Here is an 18512-nt window from a genome sequence, read left to right as displayed (position 1 = left end):
CTTCCCACCAACACCACTGAGTAATCGGTGGATTGCTGGTTCAAAAAGAAAAATTTACCACTACTTTAACGACCACAATTATTCCTACCTTCTCGTGGGGTCGGCTGGGGAGTGCTTTTGGCCCAAGTCTTTTACGACCGGCTGACCGGGTCTGGCGTTCGAGTGGAGGTGGCAGGAATTTCTAATTTGTTCAGGGTGCAGGAGATAACTTGCCTACTCTTCACGAAAGATACCGGTGGGGTCTTTAACGTCCATCAACAACCAGAGCTGGTAGACATATTCTCCGACTTGACCTCCTTCTGATGGATGGCACACAATGATACATGGGCCATGATACCAATGAAAGCCCTGGCTTTGTGAGTGGCACACAATATAGTAAAACCATTCAAACAGTCTTCAAGTTTTAATGATTCCAAAAAAAGTGGAATTTTATTTGCAATAGACCTGCTTACGTTGGGGATACGGCTTTCGGTACGAGAGACCATGGGACAAAGAGCTCCTTAACTCTGGCTTTTCTACACAGGCTTATGGAGAAAGTTATCGCTCACTGATTACGTGAATGACTGTGACACAGAAGGACATAATTATGACATGACTGATGGATCAATGTAAGAAAAGGATCATGACTTTGTGCCTTCTCAATCCTTGGAATGTTCAGCGAATGGAGCTACACAGGCCATTCATTGTGGATTTGTCAAACCTTAATATAGCACACGGAAAACGTACTCCTTGTGCTTTACTATGTCATTCATCAAAGCAATGTGATCATGCAATATTCACCATGGAACTTAACATAATGATCTACTTTGTTCTTTAACGGGGAACGAGATGTCAGACATTGAAAGATACGAAAAAGCTTCCAGGATGCAGCACCAACATGTGCACAACAGCAAAAGAGGGCTGTTTTGTATTTGAACCCATTTCGATTCGAGCAAGAATACACTGCATTAGAAAGGCATGCGGACACACACACACACACACACACAAACACACACACACACACACACACACACACACACGAGGTTTCCATTCCCAGTGGATTTTAGCCGAAACAACGCAGAAATCAAGAAAATGATCGAATACCAAGATCTCAAAAACGAAGTGAATAGATATTAGAAGCTAAAGAGTCAAAATTGTACCAGTGCTAAAATTGGAGCAATGGGAATAGTGAAGAAGAACCTCATGGAGATCATAAAACCCATCCCTGGGAATATTACTACAAACAAACTGCAGTTGGAAGCTGTCCAGGGCTCGGTGACAATCCTGAAAAGAGCCCTCAGAACAAAACTTTGAGAACAAGAAAACTTCACAATTTGGTCCATGAATCGTGACCCCCCCCCCCCTTTTCCGAAACAGAGGTGGATACATTGAACATTCCACCTTTTTAACAACCAACAATAAACAGACCTACGGTATCTACCCCACCATTCCCTACAGGGGTATCCTACCCAACCTCATAACCTATTAAATGAATATGGTGGCCTTTTATCATTTGGAAACCATTAATAGATGGGAGAACATACATATTTGAAACATAGCAAAAAATACAGTTGGGGGAAAAAGAAACCCTGGAAAATAAATGAGAAATGGTGAATACAAAGTAAGCATTTGGTGGTCGTCAACACATGGCATGGACAAAGGGGATGGGTTGGAAAGGAAGGAGCCAACCAGAGGGGGTTGGGTGATCAAAAGCTAATTTGCAGACATTTGTGAGATTTGATTTAACACTAATATAGGGATCATGTCTGAATCTCATATCTTACAAAGGCGATTGGATTAAACTGCAGGTTAGGAGGACGAAGGATGTCATATACATTGGTGGATGGACAGGTGGACAAAACTGTCCATCTTAATCATATACCAATCATCATTCAAATAAAACAGCACAGACTCCACTAATAACGACAGTCTCAGTGAAGGATATCATGCGAATGGGATTGTAAATATTCATTCATTCATTCATTCAAAATGCTTGTGCTTCATAGCAAAAACCAATGGTGCATGAACGAGTCTAAAGGAAGGCATCAAGTCATCCAAAAAGATGCCACTAATCACCGAGGTTAGCGCTCTTTTTATTCCATTGATGAAAAGCCTTAAGAGTTAGCACTAAATAGCTAGCACTACAATCAATCCGTGCAGCACTTAATTATAACAAGGACTTGTTGGTGCACATCGGTCGGTGTCAGGAAAGCATGGAGGAGTGAGCGTGCAACGACGTGGGAAATAAGACAAATCAAATCAAAGATGCACGAATGCAGGTGATTTTCATCGGCAGCAGTTGCTACCTTTCGTGATGAAAACATATTGGGACTCAAAAAGGCACTCGGTAGAGCTCATACCTCCGCTGGGCTGAACAGTTCACGTTTTGTATCCCACTGAAAGGCCGGATCTGCATCCAGATCTTCACCAAAATGGAATCAATTCTTCCTTGTCACACACCCAACCTGTCCACTCAGTTTCGTTCAAATTCGTCTATAACTTTTTGAGATATCGTGCTATGTATCGTTTTTGGCCCTTATCTCTCAATGGTGAAGAATCACTAAAAAAAGAGAAAACCTGTAGGATCTGGATCTTCACCAAAACCCCCAACCTGTCCACCAAATTTCATCTGAAGACGTCCACATCTTTTTGAGATACACTGCACACAAGCAGACAGACAGACAGTGAGACAGACAAACAAACAGGGTTGAAAACATAATCTCCATCCACCTTCGGTGGTGCAGGTAATTAGAAATAAATCCAAAATATTAGTTTTTAAACCACCATATTGCAAGCCCATAATACAATCAATATTCATTTTAGAGCAGCCGAGATTAATAATTATCAAATAGCAATCGTAATTCACTGTATGGATTGCTTGCTTACATCTATGGGAATGATCATTAGCTGGCTGAAGGGTACAATTTAGCAGTGGAGAAGGAGGGAGGTGATGGTGGTAGAGGGATAAGTTGGCAGAGAATGAAGCTGTAGATAACACGGTCCAGCTGTTATTTTTTTTAAATGGTCACCGGATTATGATAAGGTGAGAAAGAAACCTTATCACCCCCACCTCACCCCGATACCCCCACCAACTTCTACTGAAATCTTCAGCTATTCCTTTGAAAGCAGCCCGACCAATAAGGACATGTGATCATTGAAAACCAGTTCTGAGCCTTGCTCTGTCTCTCGTTAAAAAAAAAAAAATTGTAAAAATGTTTGTGCGTCAAACTGCTCTGAACGGTTTGGGGTGAATGCGAAAACCGTGACCAAGAGACGGAAACAAACGCTTGCACAACCTTCAAACGAGCACCAAACAACAAAGGCAAAAGCTCCAGCAACCTTTAAACACTTTGGCAAAGCGTGCCTGGTGGTGGAGGCGATCGCATGGAAATCAGAATGGAATGGCTGCACTGGGATAAACACATTTCCAGACTTCCTAAGACATTGGAGAACGCTTTTAGAGGGGAGTGGTCATTCGCCCTTCATGTTTGGCACTACTCTTCCTCCATCTCCTTCCTTCCGATCCGAATCTTTATCCAATGACAGGAGCGGGTGTAACCTCGCCCCACCACGCAACATGACGCACCGCGTTGACGATGACATGCCTGTCAAACAGCCTCATCCTGACGACTTCAATCCGCACAAGTTACTGCAGGGTGAGTATGTGCGTGCATGACACGCAGCTACACGTGGCACACTAAAATCCCCAAGAACATGGATCCCTGCAGGGCATAAGGCTGAGGTGTAACATACCAGAAATGAAAACGTGGGAGAACGGTATTTGTGAAAAAGAAAAGTCAAATTGATTAAAAAATATATGTATATATATATATATATATATATATATATATATATATATATATATATATATATATATATATATACATATACAGGGGGCTGCAAAAGTAGGTATACAGTAAGGATTATACCAGTATTACTTGTATTATAATAGTGGTGCTCGGATTCATTTAATACGAGGGCAAACAGTTTGAACATTTGAGGGATTAATATGTTTATTATTGATATGTTTATTATTGGTATGTTATTATTGGTATGTTATTATTGATATGCTCATATAATCAATAAAATACGTTTTGTGCGCACGTTTTGTTTTTCATTACTGTATACCTACTTTTGCAGCCCCCTGTATATACAGGTATATATATATATATATATATATATATATATATATATATATATATATATATATATATATATATATATATATATATATATATATATATATATATATATATATATATATATATATGTGGTAGCCCGAAAGTTACTTTACCCCTGATAAATTTCTCGCACTTCCCTCCGTCCCTTCCTCTTTGCCCTCGTTCGCTATGGTATGCGGAAACCCTGACTCAGAAGAATGATGGAGAACATACAGATACAATGACAAATTAATTATTTTAAGTACTGTACAATAAAACCTTTATATTAAAAAAAGTTCAAGAATGCTTCACTGGGAAGGGGCAAAGCAACTTTTAGGCCACCATATATATTTCATCTTTCGGCTGCTCCCGTTAGGGGTCGCCACAGCGGATCATCCGTTATGATCCGCATACTGATTTGGCACAGGTTTTACGCCGGATGCCCTTCCTGACGCAACCCTGGTCGCCTCTTACGACACAGGGATCAGGATTTGGGTTTCGCCATGATTCCGGGCTGCTCTACACCCTGCCCAGTGCAGAGCCCCCGTCCTCAAGCGATCCTCCAACCCAAGCCTCCGAGTAGCCGGATTACAGGCGCACGCCACTACGCCCGGTCATATATATATATATATATATATATATATATATATATATATATGTATATATATATATATATATATATATATATATATATATATACATATATATATATATATATATATATATATATATGTATATATATATATATATATATATATATATATATATATATATATATATATATATATATATGAGTGAAGTGAAGTTAAGACAACTGGCAAATGTGGAACACAAACACCTGTGTGTATGATTTACAAATCCATTGGTATGTGCATCAAAAGCAACTGCTAATGTTTTACACCTTGACAGGTAAAAAAAAGGTAACCATCGTGAACCTGGTTCTCCCACAGAGGTGACATCAAACCCAAAATAAATCTCACACGCCAGCACTTTGCTCACGCACACCCTGTGAGAATCCTCCATACTTTTAATACCAAGTAGTTGAATGCCAGAAAATGTTTGCAAGTTCAAACTTCAAAGGCTTATGTCAATAGAAAGCTGCAAACGTCGCAAACGAGCTTGACATCACGCATACACCTGGAGCAAGGAAAGGTGGGGGTGTAGTATCTCTGTGTGTGGAAGGATTGCACTAGGTGGTTTGCCTTTGCCTTACCAGCAGTAGTCAGAGCAGGATAAATTTAATTTGTTTAGGGTGCCGGCGATAGCTCGTATACACTTCGATAAAAAGAGACGGTGGGACACCGTGGGATAAAAAAAAGACGTGGGACACCAGCTAATGCTGGGAGACGGGACATCCGACTGAACGTGCATTCGAGGGATGCCGAAAGAGCCCCAAACCCACAGTTTACAGCAGTGCCGGATTAAGCCTCGGCTGGCCCTAAGGCACATTTGAAATTTTAGAGAATGGCCTGAAAATTTTATATGAGATCTCGGGCTCATGGAAATGGACCCCAGACAAAAGATGAACTGATTCAAGAACAAAATATTTAATACAAAAAAGGACAAATATTAAATGTGAAAATAATTTTGGCCCAAATTTTTGGCTGGCCCTAAGGAACATGCCTTGTCTGCCTCATGGTTAATCCAGCACTGGTTTACAGTCTGGTCGGGAATCGAATACAAACTAGACAGCTCAAAGTTAAGTGCACGCTACCTCTGCATCATTCTGCCGGACAGGTGCTGTACATTGGTCGTTCATTCTCATCTCATCTTAGGTTTTCCTCAAGCTTACAACTCTATGAATGAAAACAAAAACAAATTGCAATTTTAAAACGTCCAAGGGAAATTATAAATGTAACAAAGAGCATAACTGCAACGGCACCCCCAGGGGGGGGGGGGAAGCGGAGAAAGAACTTGTGGAACGGGTCTGTTTTCATCCACATTCTTATCCCCTCTCCGAGATGACCACGGCCCAAAAGTACGCCACTCTCCCGTTCCTTGTGTGTTTACAGTTTGCTTTTGCACCTGCAGTGCCACAATGATTCAGGCCTTCCCGTGCTGGCATCTCAAAGGGAAAAGGGGGATTCATTTTTGATGAAGCCCCCCCACCCCCCCCACCCCAGTGAAGGCTCCGTAGCTCAAGTGCATTAACCGGGGTTGACCGAGTGTCGCTTCAGCAAATCATAAACATATTGAGTGACGATGCCAGATGAAATATAAAAAATGATTTAGTTGAAGGCGGCATCATGGGCGAAAGGCTCGACCGCATGACAACCACCATGCCTCCATGAGCAGGTGTGCTTCTTTGGTGGGAATAATGTTCTATCATGTCTGTCCCATGTACAATGAGTGGGTGGGCATTTTTTTTCTTTTGTGACATCAATATCTAAGGAGAACGATCGTACTCCATGATAATATGGATATTAAAGATCCCATAATATCTTGTTTTATTAATTTATTTTGCAACGATGGAAGACTCGTGCACCAGGGCCGGATTTAGACATGTGGTGGCCCCTGGGCAGCCTTCAGTAGTGGAAGCCCACCCGACCTTAGAATACTAAAAAGGTGACAAGACATATTTACAGTCATCCTTCTTCTTCTTTCGGCTGCTCCCGTTAGGGGTCGCCACAGCGGATCATCCGTATGATCCGCATAGTGATTTGGCACATGTTTTATGCCGGATGCCCTTCCTGACGCAACCCTGGTCGCCTCTTACGACACAGGGATATGGTACACCTATTTTAACCGGGGTATACACCGGCCCAGTATACTAGTACTCATTTCGCTGACCTCGGAAGGATGACAGGCTGAGTCAACCCCCTGGTGTTTTAATTCAGTGGCCCAACGGGGCTTGAACTCAGGACCTTTTGGATCCCAAGCCGCTGCCCGAACCACTGCGCCAACACCAGGCTAAGACATATTTACAGTCATCCATAAAGTATATTTTTTCAAGAACAAAGAATCTGAACTTCTATGTAAAATAGAGAATGAGATAAGATGAATATCTTATATCTGTTCTACTAACTACCAACTACCATTCAGGCACTCACAAATACTTTTTTTTCATGAAATATGTGGAAGCCCCCCTGGTTGTGGAGGCCCTTGGGCAACTGCCAAGCTTGCACATGCCTAAATCCAGCCCTGTCATGCACGAGCTTGTAGAGATATCGCATTCAGCACAAAAGACCTTAAGGCAGTGCACTTTCACATTATGTACAAGGACGTCAGAGGGCAATGGACAACCACGCATGGGGTTTGAACCCAGGGTTACTGCATTATGAGCGGGGATTCAGATGGGAACACGAACAAGCTATTCTTTAGTCAGTGTTGAACTTTGGGCCAGTAATTTGACCAACTTCTAAACGGAGCATTAGGTTGACAAACATGAACCGTGATGAAATTTTCCTGATCGATAACCGTTGTCACAGCAGCAGTGCTGCCAGGATAGCTTACAGGTATGCACACTCATCTTTGAGCTGTCTCGCGTGGGTTCGAATCTTGACCCAGTTATAAACCGTCACCTTGGTGTTTCACGTGCAGGGCAAGGCATCAATGTGTGTGCTGTCCATCACGAAGAAGTTAAGGTGGCTGCACTAGGTGCGTTGGTGGATGATAAAGATCCCACGGTGTCTTTTTGAGAAGAGTGGGTGAGTTATTGCGGACAGGCTGAACAAATTTCAAATTCCTGGCAATGAAACGTCAGGCATGGCCAGCTGGTTTCAGGGCTTTCTTGGGCCAGAACATCCCCCCTTCTCCCCCCTCCCAAAAAGATGAGAATAATCGGGGCTGTTAAAGAAGTACAACTGTCACAGCAACCACAATGAAGCCTTTACATGGAGAGATTTTTCCTGTTTTCTTCCAAATACTTTTTAATTGACATGTTATATATATATATATTGAAAAGCCACTCCACCTATTTATTACTTATGACATTATGGCAGAATGTTTGACCCCACAACACTCCATACCCACCTACCCAACATGTTCCCATATGCCTCCCAAAGCTTCTTTTTCTTTTCTTCCAACTTATCCCACACCCCTTCATAGGCCCTTAACTCCCTCACTGCATCATCATTTCATCTCTTCTTTTTTTTCTTAATTAGAACTTCCCCCACACCTCCCCCAGTGTGTACGCAGTAAATTGATGCCACCTTGTCCTGCAGCACATCAGAAGAAGGACAGTGTGATTTGGTTCAAGGTGGGTGTTGAGTACCTTGGGCTTATTACAAATGCAGTGGGTACTTGCACACAACACTGTAGGTATATAAATGAATCAAAGGTTCCCTTCACGGTGCAACATCAATGGTTCGGAGGAGACATGCCCACCATATGTTACACCAATGAATAATTAACAAGTTCCATTCTACACGACAACGCCTTGAGCTGCATCGATTGGCCATCAAATTCCAGAGAAGCCGACATTCAGTAATTCGTGTCTCACTCGTGGGAAAATCGCGCAACGGAGAGGTGTCTGGATGAAAGGGTGCTGGGGACAACGTCCTGCACACATTCCTAACGGCTAACACCTCGATTCCACGAGCGTAATAAACACCCACCCAGGGATGAGAGGGTGAAGTGAAGGAGGGGTTGGAGGTGGGGCTTCCTTTAAACGAACATCAACCGGGGGAGAGAGGGATAGGATCATCGGGGGTTCTTTCAATTAACACGTGGGCTGCTTGATGTCTCAAGAACGTTGCGAAGGCGGCGCGCGCTCGCGGTCATGCTCGGATACGTTGTCTGAGGTAAAGCCAGGTATCAGAAACACCTTGAACCACAAAACGGAAGGACAATCGAGAGATACGTGCAGTGGGGTCCTTTCGTACCTTGAGGGACACGCTGCGACCCAAGGTTACCGAGGAGACCGGAGCTCCGTTACAAGCACCGGGGGATGTCGAAGAGGACGACGACGAGGACGAAGACGCGGCGCCGACAGCTGCGGCAGCGGCAGCAGCGGCTCGGGCAACCCTGACCACTCTGGGAGGTCCCTGGCCCCTGGTGATGCCATCGAGGAGACGAAGGAGGAGGATGTTGGCCGGAAGGTCCTCAACGGCGCACCGGACGAGGTAGCGGCACTCGGGGCAGCGGAGTTCGCCCTGGCGAGACGTGACGATGCTCTGTAGACAGCGCTTGCAGAAGGTGTGCTGACAAGGCAGGACCTTTGCCGTGGCATCCAAACGCTCCAGGCAGACCGGGCACTCCAATAGGTCCAGTAGGGACGATTCGTCCATCATGGGCGGTACTGGCACCCGCGGACCAACCTCCAACTCCTTCTGTGTCCGGCTCCTCTTGTTCTTCTACCGGTATTGATCGCTCAGCCGGGCTCACGAAGAGCCATCCCGGAGGCGGGACCTCATCTCCTCGGGACACGTCAACGTCCGGCAAGGGGAAAACAGAGGATGAGGAATGTTAGAGATCCAGCCCGTCGCCCTCAATACTCCCGGGCCCGACGGCACAGCTGCTTGGTACGGCAGAGCATGGCGACGGCTCGTCGGCGCCTCTGTGGGTGGATCCGAGCGGCTCGCCGGGGATCTATGGGCTGGCGGCGGGGAGGAGCTGAAAGGGAAGGCATGGTGGGGGGAGGGCAATGGTTGTGAGTGAAGCTGGGCAGGAGGAGGCGGGTCCTTGTTTAATGAGATTAGTATTACACGTACCACGAAGAGCCGTGTGTCGTGTGCTCTCGGGGTGCTGGATATCGACACCTCTAGGGGTGCTGGACATATACACCTCTCATGGTGCTGGACATATACACCTCTCATGGTGCTGGACATATACACCTCTTGGGGTGCTGGACATCTACACCTCTCATGGTGCTGGACATCTACACCTCTTGTGGTGCTGGACATATACACCTCTCATGGTGCTGGACATCTATACCTCTCGTGGTGCTGGACATCTACACCTCTCATGGTGCTGGACATCTACACCTCTTGTGGTGCTGGACATATACACCTCTCATGGTGCTGGACATCGACACCTCTCGTGGTGCTGGACATCGACACCTCTAGGGGTGCTGGACATCTATACCTCTCGTGGTGCTGGACATATACACCTCTCATGGTGCTGGACATATACACCTCTTGGGGTGCTGGACATCTACACCTCTTGTGGTGCTGGACATATACACCTCTCATGGTGCTGGACATCTATACCTCTCGTGGTGCTGGACATCTACACCTCTCATGGTGCTGGACATCTACACCTCTTGTGGTGCTGGACATATACACCTCTCATGGTGCTGGACATCGACACCTCTCGTGGTGCTGGACATCGACATCTCTCATGGTGCTGGACATCGACATCTCTCATGGTGCTGGACATCGACACCTCTCTTGGTGCTGGACATTGACACCTCTCGGGGTGCTGCACATCTACACCTCTCATGGTGCTGGACATCGACACCTCTCATGGTGCTGGACATCGACACCTCTCTTGGTGCTGGACATTGACACCTCTCAGGGTGCTGGACATTGACACCTCTCATGGTGCTGGACATCTACACCTCTCGGGGTGCTGCACATCTACACCTCTCATGGTGCTGGATATCGACACCTCTCATGGTGCTGGACATCGACACCTCTCGTGGTGCTGGACATCGACACCTCTCATGATGCTGGACATCGACACCTCTCGTGGTGCTGGACATTGACACCTTTCATGGTGCTGGACATCTACACCTCTCATGGTGCTGGACATCGACACCTCTCGTGGTGCTGGACATCGACACCTCTCATAGTTCTGGACATCTATACCTCCAATGGTGCTGGACATCTATACCTCACTTCTAATGGTGCCGGACATCTATTCCTCTAATGGTGCTGGACATCTGCACCTTTCGTGGTGCGGGACCGTGGCAACGTTTTCACAGCCGAGCCCTCAAATTGCGCAGTTTTGTCCCACGTGACTCAATGTTTGGGTTCACCTTGGGCAAGCCGCGTGCAGATTGATTGTTCACATCAATTAACCCCTCTCGGCTCGACACGAAGATGTCCATTGAAGATCATAGCGGCAGCAGCAGTCACTACACATTAACCCATCCAGTTTGTACCTCGTGGGGAGGATTTATTAAAACAGAGGAGATCTTGTAAAATCTGATGCGGGGAGGATAATAATTCTACTCCACCATCGACAAAGTCCACGACCCATTGGATGACGCATGTAAAGTCAATTCGCAGGTTCCATGAGCAATAGTCCAGGGAAAAATCCAGGAATTGGGTAGGGGGGGGGTTCCAAATAACAGAAAATCTAAGTCATATGAACGTTATGAAAACTTTATTGCAGCTTTCAAGTAAATGCACATTCACATATTCCTTGATGTGCATGTGTTGTTGTGCAAAAAGATATAAAAGTTAATTAATTTAATATTTAAATGCAGAACTAAAAATAAAATAGCTTGAATTCAATAAACTTCAAGTTTCAATCTTAAATATCATGACTAGTGAGACCTACCTGAGTGATGGTAGTGCCAATATGACATACTAGAAGGAGTTCTGGGTGACCAGGGAACCCCTGGGTTTGCCACTGTGATGGTAAATATTTTTTTGTTGGGAGGGGGGGGGTTTCCGGGCAACCAGGAAACCCCCCTGGATTTGCCACTGTAGTAGTCCACATAGTAAAACAGATTTGTGTTTTTTTGTTAGGTGGACAACTACAGGTTGAAAATGCGATTCCAACTTATAATTGGACAGTTGAGCTGGAATTATAAGAGTGGTTCCCGAATCGATTACCATCGCTGTTACCTGTTGGAGCACATCGTTGGTTCGGTCTTCGAATTAATGTTTTTCTCTCGTTTTTTTTTTTAAACGGCCGCAATTATTCTCACGTTCTTGTGTGGTTCGCCAGGGGGGAAGCTTTGGTCCAAGTCTTTCACGAACCGGTCGGACAGGCAAGACGTTCGACTATAAAGGTTCGGGATGAAGTTGGAATTTGTTGAAAGAGCCGGCGATAGCTCTCCCTGCTCTTCCCATCAAGGACATCGTGGAGATCTTGAACGCCGGCACACGGGATGTCCGGTTTAACGTCCATCCGAGAGACATTGATGAATCACCTTGCCTGCGAAACATCGGGATGACAGTTTATAGCTGGGTCGGGATTCGAACCTCAGGCTAGATAGCTTCGAGGCGAGTGTGCATTCATCTCGACCATCCTACCCAGCCCGTGTGTTAATAGGTGATCATTGGTTTGAAAAATGTTTTGATGCCTCGGCTGCATATTGGGAGTAATTGGTAAAATCACATGTTTACCATATATTAAAAGCTACAACTTAAAGTTGATGTAAATTATGAGCTGCGGAAAGAAAAACACAAAGACCACCGCACAAGCTGATGATCTCTGCGATTAAAGAAAAACGGAATGACGTGAGAATTCCCACGTTTTTTCCAATAAATATCAAACAATATGGTGAAGGATGGCTCAGATATGGAGCGTGCTTTCTTACGTTTGAGCTGTCTCGTCTGGGTTCGATTCCCGACAAGACTATTTAAGCAGCTGTTACCCTGGTACTTCGTTGGCATGGGTGGTGCATCAAGGTGCAACGTCTGTCGGAGGAACGTTAAGCTGGGTGTTCTGCCCAGAGAAAATTTTGTCGGTGGTCGTTAACGATCCCAAAGGTGCTTTTCGCAAGGGTAGGACATTGTGGGCCGGTGAAATATTCTGGCTAAAATGCATGCCCAAATCAGCCTGCGGAGCTGCAAGTCCAATCCCGGGATCGGGGTTCTGGCATTTCTCTTTCCTCTGTCGACCATTGGGTCTGAGAGTTGATCGGGACAATAACACAAGACCTAGAGGAGAAAAATCGAATTGGCTCGTTCTTGTCACCAACCCAACTCATTCACCAAGATTTGTTATAATTATAACTCGTCCACAAATTATTGAGATATTGTGCTGTGTATGTAGTTTTTTGCCCCATCTCTCTCTCAATGGTGAAGAATCACTTAAAAATTCTCAGACCCGGATTCGAATCTTCACCAAAATCGAATCAACTCGTCCTTATCAAACACCCAACATGTCCACCAAGTTTCGTCCGAATCCGTCCGAAACTTTTTGAGATATCTTGCTCACAGACCGACAAACCGGGGTGAAGACACAACGTCCATCCACCTTTGGTGTTGAGTCTGTAACGTCCTCTAGTGGTCGAACTCTGAACACCTGAATAATCACGAATCACAAAATTCATTCCACATCCACTTATCAGTCTGAAGACCTTTATGTTTCTTCATGATAATGAGAGATCGACAGTCGTCTTGTCCAACCAGGATGTTTTCAGTTTGTATATCTACGTCTTCATATCCCTTTAGCTTTCTCTGTGCCAGGCTGGAATGAGTGTCCAGTCGTTCGATCATGTTTACATCACATGGGTCTCATTCACTCTCTGACACTCATTCCATATACACCTGGAGCTTCACTGCCAATCTCCCATCGTGTGAAGATCACTGACAGTCTTGACACCATATCTCTCTCTCGAGACCCAGGGTGGGGCTCATTCCTAATCCTGTGCTGTTTCACTTTTCCCTCATTGTTTAAGCTGGCCGTCTGCATAGACTTGTGGTGATAGACCCAAACGGTGGTCCAGTGTTGAGCGATCTTTTCTTGATCAGGGATCCTCAAATCGAACATATATGCACCGATTTGTGTCGGTTGTGAGCTGTGAGTCATGGCTGGTGTTCGACAATGGCCCATCGTCATGACAACACCATTACAAATGGGATAGTCATTTTGTAGCGGGGTAAGCATTCTTGCTGATTAGGAAAAGCACTGCACACTCGAACATTTGTCTTTTTGATGTTGTTCTAATATGTTGCACAAGGGTTGATCATTAAGTGCATGGTCTCACCCTAACACCTGGAGAGGGAGGGAACTAAAAATGTTTTCTTGATATTTACTAGAACTCTCTTTAGGAATACGTAATACATAGATGGTTCCCCAACTACGGATTGACATATGTAATCCACAAGCAAAGCAATTTTTTTCTCCAAGTTTTTGACTTAATTTTATTATCTTTAAATAATTAAATTAATGTAGTTCTGAAATAATTTAACACATTACTTTTACTAATTAAGTTTAACGAGTGGATTTTATATTACTAGTGCGTGCCCGTACGTGCGTGACGTCATATCAAACGTCGTGACGTCATGCCCGTACGTGCGTGACGTCAATTATGACGTCATATCAAACGAAGAAGAATTGTGACGTCAATTGTGACGTCATAGCACCGTGTCCTGTCATTCGTTTGGTAAATAAATGGCCATAACTTGGGAAACACTTGGGAAACAGCTGAAACGGATGAAGACGAACGATATCAAACCTTGAAAAGGCACATACTCAGGTCCCCAGCATCAATAGTGACGTCATATCAAACTAAGAAGAGTTGTGACGTCAATCGTGACGTCATAGCACCGTGTCCTGTCATCGGTTTGGTAAATAAATGGGCATAACTTGGGAACCACTTGTCCGTTTAATATCAAACCTTGAAAAGGCACATCCTCAGGTCTCCAGCGATATACCTGGTAAGTTTCAATTAGATCGGACCAGTGGTTGTCGAGAAACGGCGGTCGCAGACACACACACACACACACACACACACACACACACACACACACACACACACACACACACACACACACACACACACACACACACACACACACACGCACGTACGCACACGCACGCACACACACACACACACGCACGCACACGCACGCACGCACGCGCACGCACACACGCGCACACACACACACACACACACACACACACACACACACACACACACACACACACACACACACACACACACACACACACACACACACACACACACACACACACACACACACACACACACATCACACATTGCTGGAATTTTCGATAGATAAAGTTGAATTACTGGATTTTCTGGATATCAACACGGGAAGCATTGCCTATTTGTCCCTCGTTGCTGTCTGCACTCGCTGGTTCGGACTGCAGTGGACGATCGTCGATCAGCCCAATATTTCTGCAGATTAATTAACAAGATTTGTCCAGACGTTTTTAAGACTTGAGCATTTACGATAAATTACTTGGGGCTGTTACTAATAACTTCGAGTTATTAGAAAGTTTCAATCGATAACTGATGAAATAAACCAATTCAGAATGCGAATTGACGACCGACACCACCTATCACACGAGCACCACTACACCGCCTCGTAGAAAAGTATGGACATGTTAAATCAACACAGGAATAATTTAGAACAGCGAGTATAGATCGAAGTTAAATGAAAAAGGTCTGAGAAAAGTAAATGAATAATAAAACAAATATCGACACATCGTATAATTCCCGCCGAAAACGACGCTTGAGGACGCTTTCAGTTTTGTATACATTCGCTGTCTCGTCAGCAAATAGTTCGCCACGCACCTCCTTGGTTTCGCTGTGTTAAGACGCTATGACACCGTTTGCATCAACCTACGGAAACGACAATAACGTTTTCCACTTTAGCCGTAACTTTTAATTCGAGACGATCAAGATTTTGTTTGTGGTAACCAGGCAAACATTGTATCCCTCCGCGTCCGACGCGTTAATATGGCGGGAAGTGGTCGCTGAGGAGTATTAGCGGTTTCCTCCCGTTTGGTTTGTTTGATTTACATTCGGTGAGTTTTTCCAGTCAGTATTTTGTTGTTTTGTGTTTTTTTCCACGTCAATAAGGGTTTATTCCGTCACACGAGGTTTCACCAAGTCAGGTGAGAGAGAACGTGTGCGTCGCCCTGAGGCCTCGGGGAATCTGAGGAGATTGATGGGGGATGTAGTTTGTCCGGTTTGCAGAGCCCTCACCGGTGCGAAGTGATCATTTGTACCTTCGACAGCGCGGATAGTCGGATAAAAGGCTCCAACTGAGGTTGATATTTAACTGGTTCGTGTAAAGTTTGAACAAACTTCTCTGGTAATCGGATCGTTTTACCTTCGGTTTCTCACGATGAGCATCGCTGTGATTTTTTTTTTTTTCTGTGTGTTGTGTGTGAAAGGAGGTTCGATCGAACGAGGCCTTTTTTTTATCATGAACTTTAACTAAGGATTCTGATAAAACAGGAATAACCGGTTCAAACCGATGCTGGGAGTGAATGGACGACGTGCTGGGATTGTAACGGCCTTTTATACTCGGTGGTTTATCCGGTTATTCGATGGGAATCGATTTGTGTTGAAAAATTATTTATTTATTTCCCTAAAATGGAGGTCCGTAGGGACGGACGGACAACAGGACGAGGAACTCTCGCGGAAGGAACTACAGTCTGCAGGTCGACTGGAGTCGGATGTTTTATTTGATTTTAATTTTTTTTTTACTTTTGAGATTCCTCTCTCTCGTTCTGATGACATTTTACCTTTCTGGGAGACTTCGACGTAGTTTGTCCGGTGCATACACCGCCTCATTGTTCCCGGGCTAAATTTGCATACATGTGCTGTGTTGGAGGTAATGGTTAAAGCTGTTTGGTCCGTACGTTCGGCCAAAGTGACGGCATCATTGATTTGACGTTGAATTGTTTTCCTCCAGGTCACGTTGGTGGGAGTGGAGGGGGGTTGGCACCGCATTGTGTGTTTGTGATCTCTTCACGGGGACGATATGGCCGCCGGTGGATTTGATCTTTCGTTTGATGACGACGATCAAGAAGATGAAGAATTGCCGAGCTGGATCCCTGCAGAAAATTTTATAGAAGACAGGCTGAACAACTGGGTAAGTATCACTTTTACCTCTTTTTAGATCCTCGTGGAGGATCTCGAAGTCTTACTCACGTTGTTGTTCTTCATCTTCTTCTTGTGGACTTTTTTGTTTCACAGCCTACAGTTTTCATCGAAACTTCCTGAAACTTGGCGTATATATGTAAAAATACCCTGCGCAGACAGTAACCATCTCCAGTTTTGAAAATTCCTCCTAGAAAAAAAAGTTGTGACGTCAAAATATCTCCGCGAATGGAAATCGCCTAAATAGTTATCTCCGAAACTAGGCAAACTTTTTGAATTCTGTTTACGGGAATCGAACATTAGCGGGCATTAGCAGAGATGAATTGCCGCACATATGATACATCACTATGACGTCATATAAATTTTTATGACGTCATTCCTATTTTTGGACTTTTTTTTTTTTTTTGTTTGTTTCACAACCCAGAGTTTTCATCGGATCTTCGTGAAACTTGCCATGTATATGCAGAAAGCCCACGCGCAGACAGTAACCATCTCCAGTTTTGAAAATTCCTCCTAGAAAAAAAAGTTGTGACGTCAAAATATCTCCGCGAATGGAAATCGCCTAAATAGTTATCTCCGAAACTAGGCAAGCTTTTTGAATTCTGTTTACGGGAATCGAACATTAGCGGGCATTAGAGATGAATTGCCGCACATATGATACATCACTATGACGTCATATAAATTTTTATGACGTCATTCCTATTTTTGGACTTTTTTTTTTTTTTTGTTTGTTTCACAACCCAGAGTTTTCATCGGATCTTCGTGAAACTTGCCATGTATATGCAGAAAGCCCACGCGCAGGCAGTAACCAGCTCCGATTTTGAAAATTCTTCCCAGAAAAAAGTTGATGTCATAATATTGCCGCTAATGGAAATCACCTATACCATTATCTCCGAAAATAGGCAAGTTGTTTTAATTTTATTTGTGGGAATCAAGCCGGGCATTAGCACAGATAATTGATCGCAAACCCGATACATCACAATGACGTCATATTCGTTTTTATGACGTCATCATTAAGGGGACGAGGATCTTAGCTCATTTGAGCTTGTTTGAAGAGGTGTCAGTATGTGCGTGCGTCCTCCAGAGTTAGCTCCGAAGCAGCTGAATGTAGAATGGCAGTTTAATTCGCTTTGGAAATCTCTTGGATAGAAGGTGAGTGACATTTTTGAGTTCCCTTACAAGGAACTTCAACACAAGAGAATTATGGTGGCGGCTTGGGATCCTAGGGTCCTGAGTTCAAGCCCCATCGGCCGCTGAATTATTACACCAGGGGGTTGACTCAGCCTGTCATCCTTCTGAGGTCGGCAAAATGAGTACCAGTTCCAGTGTGTGTTCTGGTAGAGGGGCACTGTATCAGCGACACAGTCTCGCTTCAAGAAATGATAGCTACCCCGGCAGCTAAGCTGCCATACGACCACCACCACCAACACAAGAGAACATCATGAGGTCCATCAAGCATACGCAATGGTTGCCGACCTATGGTTGTTTTCCCATGCTGTACCTTTTTCTTTGTTTTGTTTGTTTTGTTTGTTCAATGCTGAGTGGCATTCAAACCATGGACCTCGACTTGCTGTAACCATTATGCCTCGGTGAACCAGTCATTGAGATCCACAGACTGTGGGACGTTTTTCACCTTCCCAAAAGAGTCACTGACGTCAAATGACAATAAT

The 18512-nt window shown here is 44.5% G+C and overlaps 2 protein-coding genes across 9 annotated transcripts in view; one reads left to right on the top strand and one right to left on the bottom strand.

Annotated features, from left to right (window-relative positions):
* LOC147014600 (E3 ubiquitin-protein ligase SH3RF1-like) overlaps positions 1-9641 on the bottom strand; it is a 171888-nt gene extending 162247 nt beyond the window's left edge. The window contains exon 1 of one of the 3 annotated variants that reach the window (XM_085852693.1): positions 8963-9641. In XM_085852693.1, the coding sequence (XP_085708819.1) occupies positions 8963-9370 (408 nt within the window). In that variant the 5' untranslated portion in view covers positions 9371-9641. The remainder of the gene's footprint in view (positions 1-8962) is intronic. The other 2 variants (XM_085852691.1, XM_085852692.1) reach the window with 2 other exon arrangements.
* Positions 9642-15603: 5962 nt separating this feature from the next.
* The window catches only part of PCM1 (pericentriolar material 1), a 152536-nt gene continuing 149627 nt past the window's right edge, over positions 15604-18512 (top strand). For 5 of the 6 annotated variants that reach the window (XM_085852688.1, XM_085852689.1, XM_085852686.1 and 2 more), the window contains exons 1-2: positions 15604-15758; positions 16655-16834. In XM_085852688.1, the coding sequence (XP_085708814.1) occupies positions 16724-16834 (111 nt within the window). In that variant the 5' untranslated portion in view covers positions 15604-15758; positions 16655-16723. Of the gene's footprint in view, positions 15759-15999; positions 16019-16654; positions 16835-18512 lie in introns of those variants that run through there. The other variant, XM_085852685.1, reaches the window with a different exon arrangement.

The sequence above is a fragment of the Eptatretus burgeri genome, chromosome 13 (assembly GCF_056783735.1).
Source record: "Eptatretus burgeri isolate ZD-2024b chromosome 13, Ebu_testis_v1, whole genome shotgun sequence".
In the NCBI taxonomy this organism is placed as follows: domain Eukaryota; kingdom Metazoa; phylum Chordata; class Myxini; order Myxiniformes; family Myxinidae; genus Eptatretus; species Eptatretus burgeri.
This window is presented reverse-complemented; position numbering and strand designations above follow the sequence as displayed.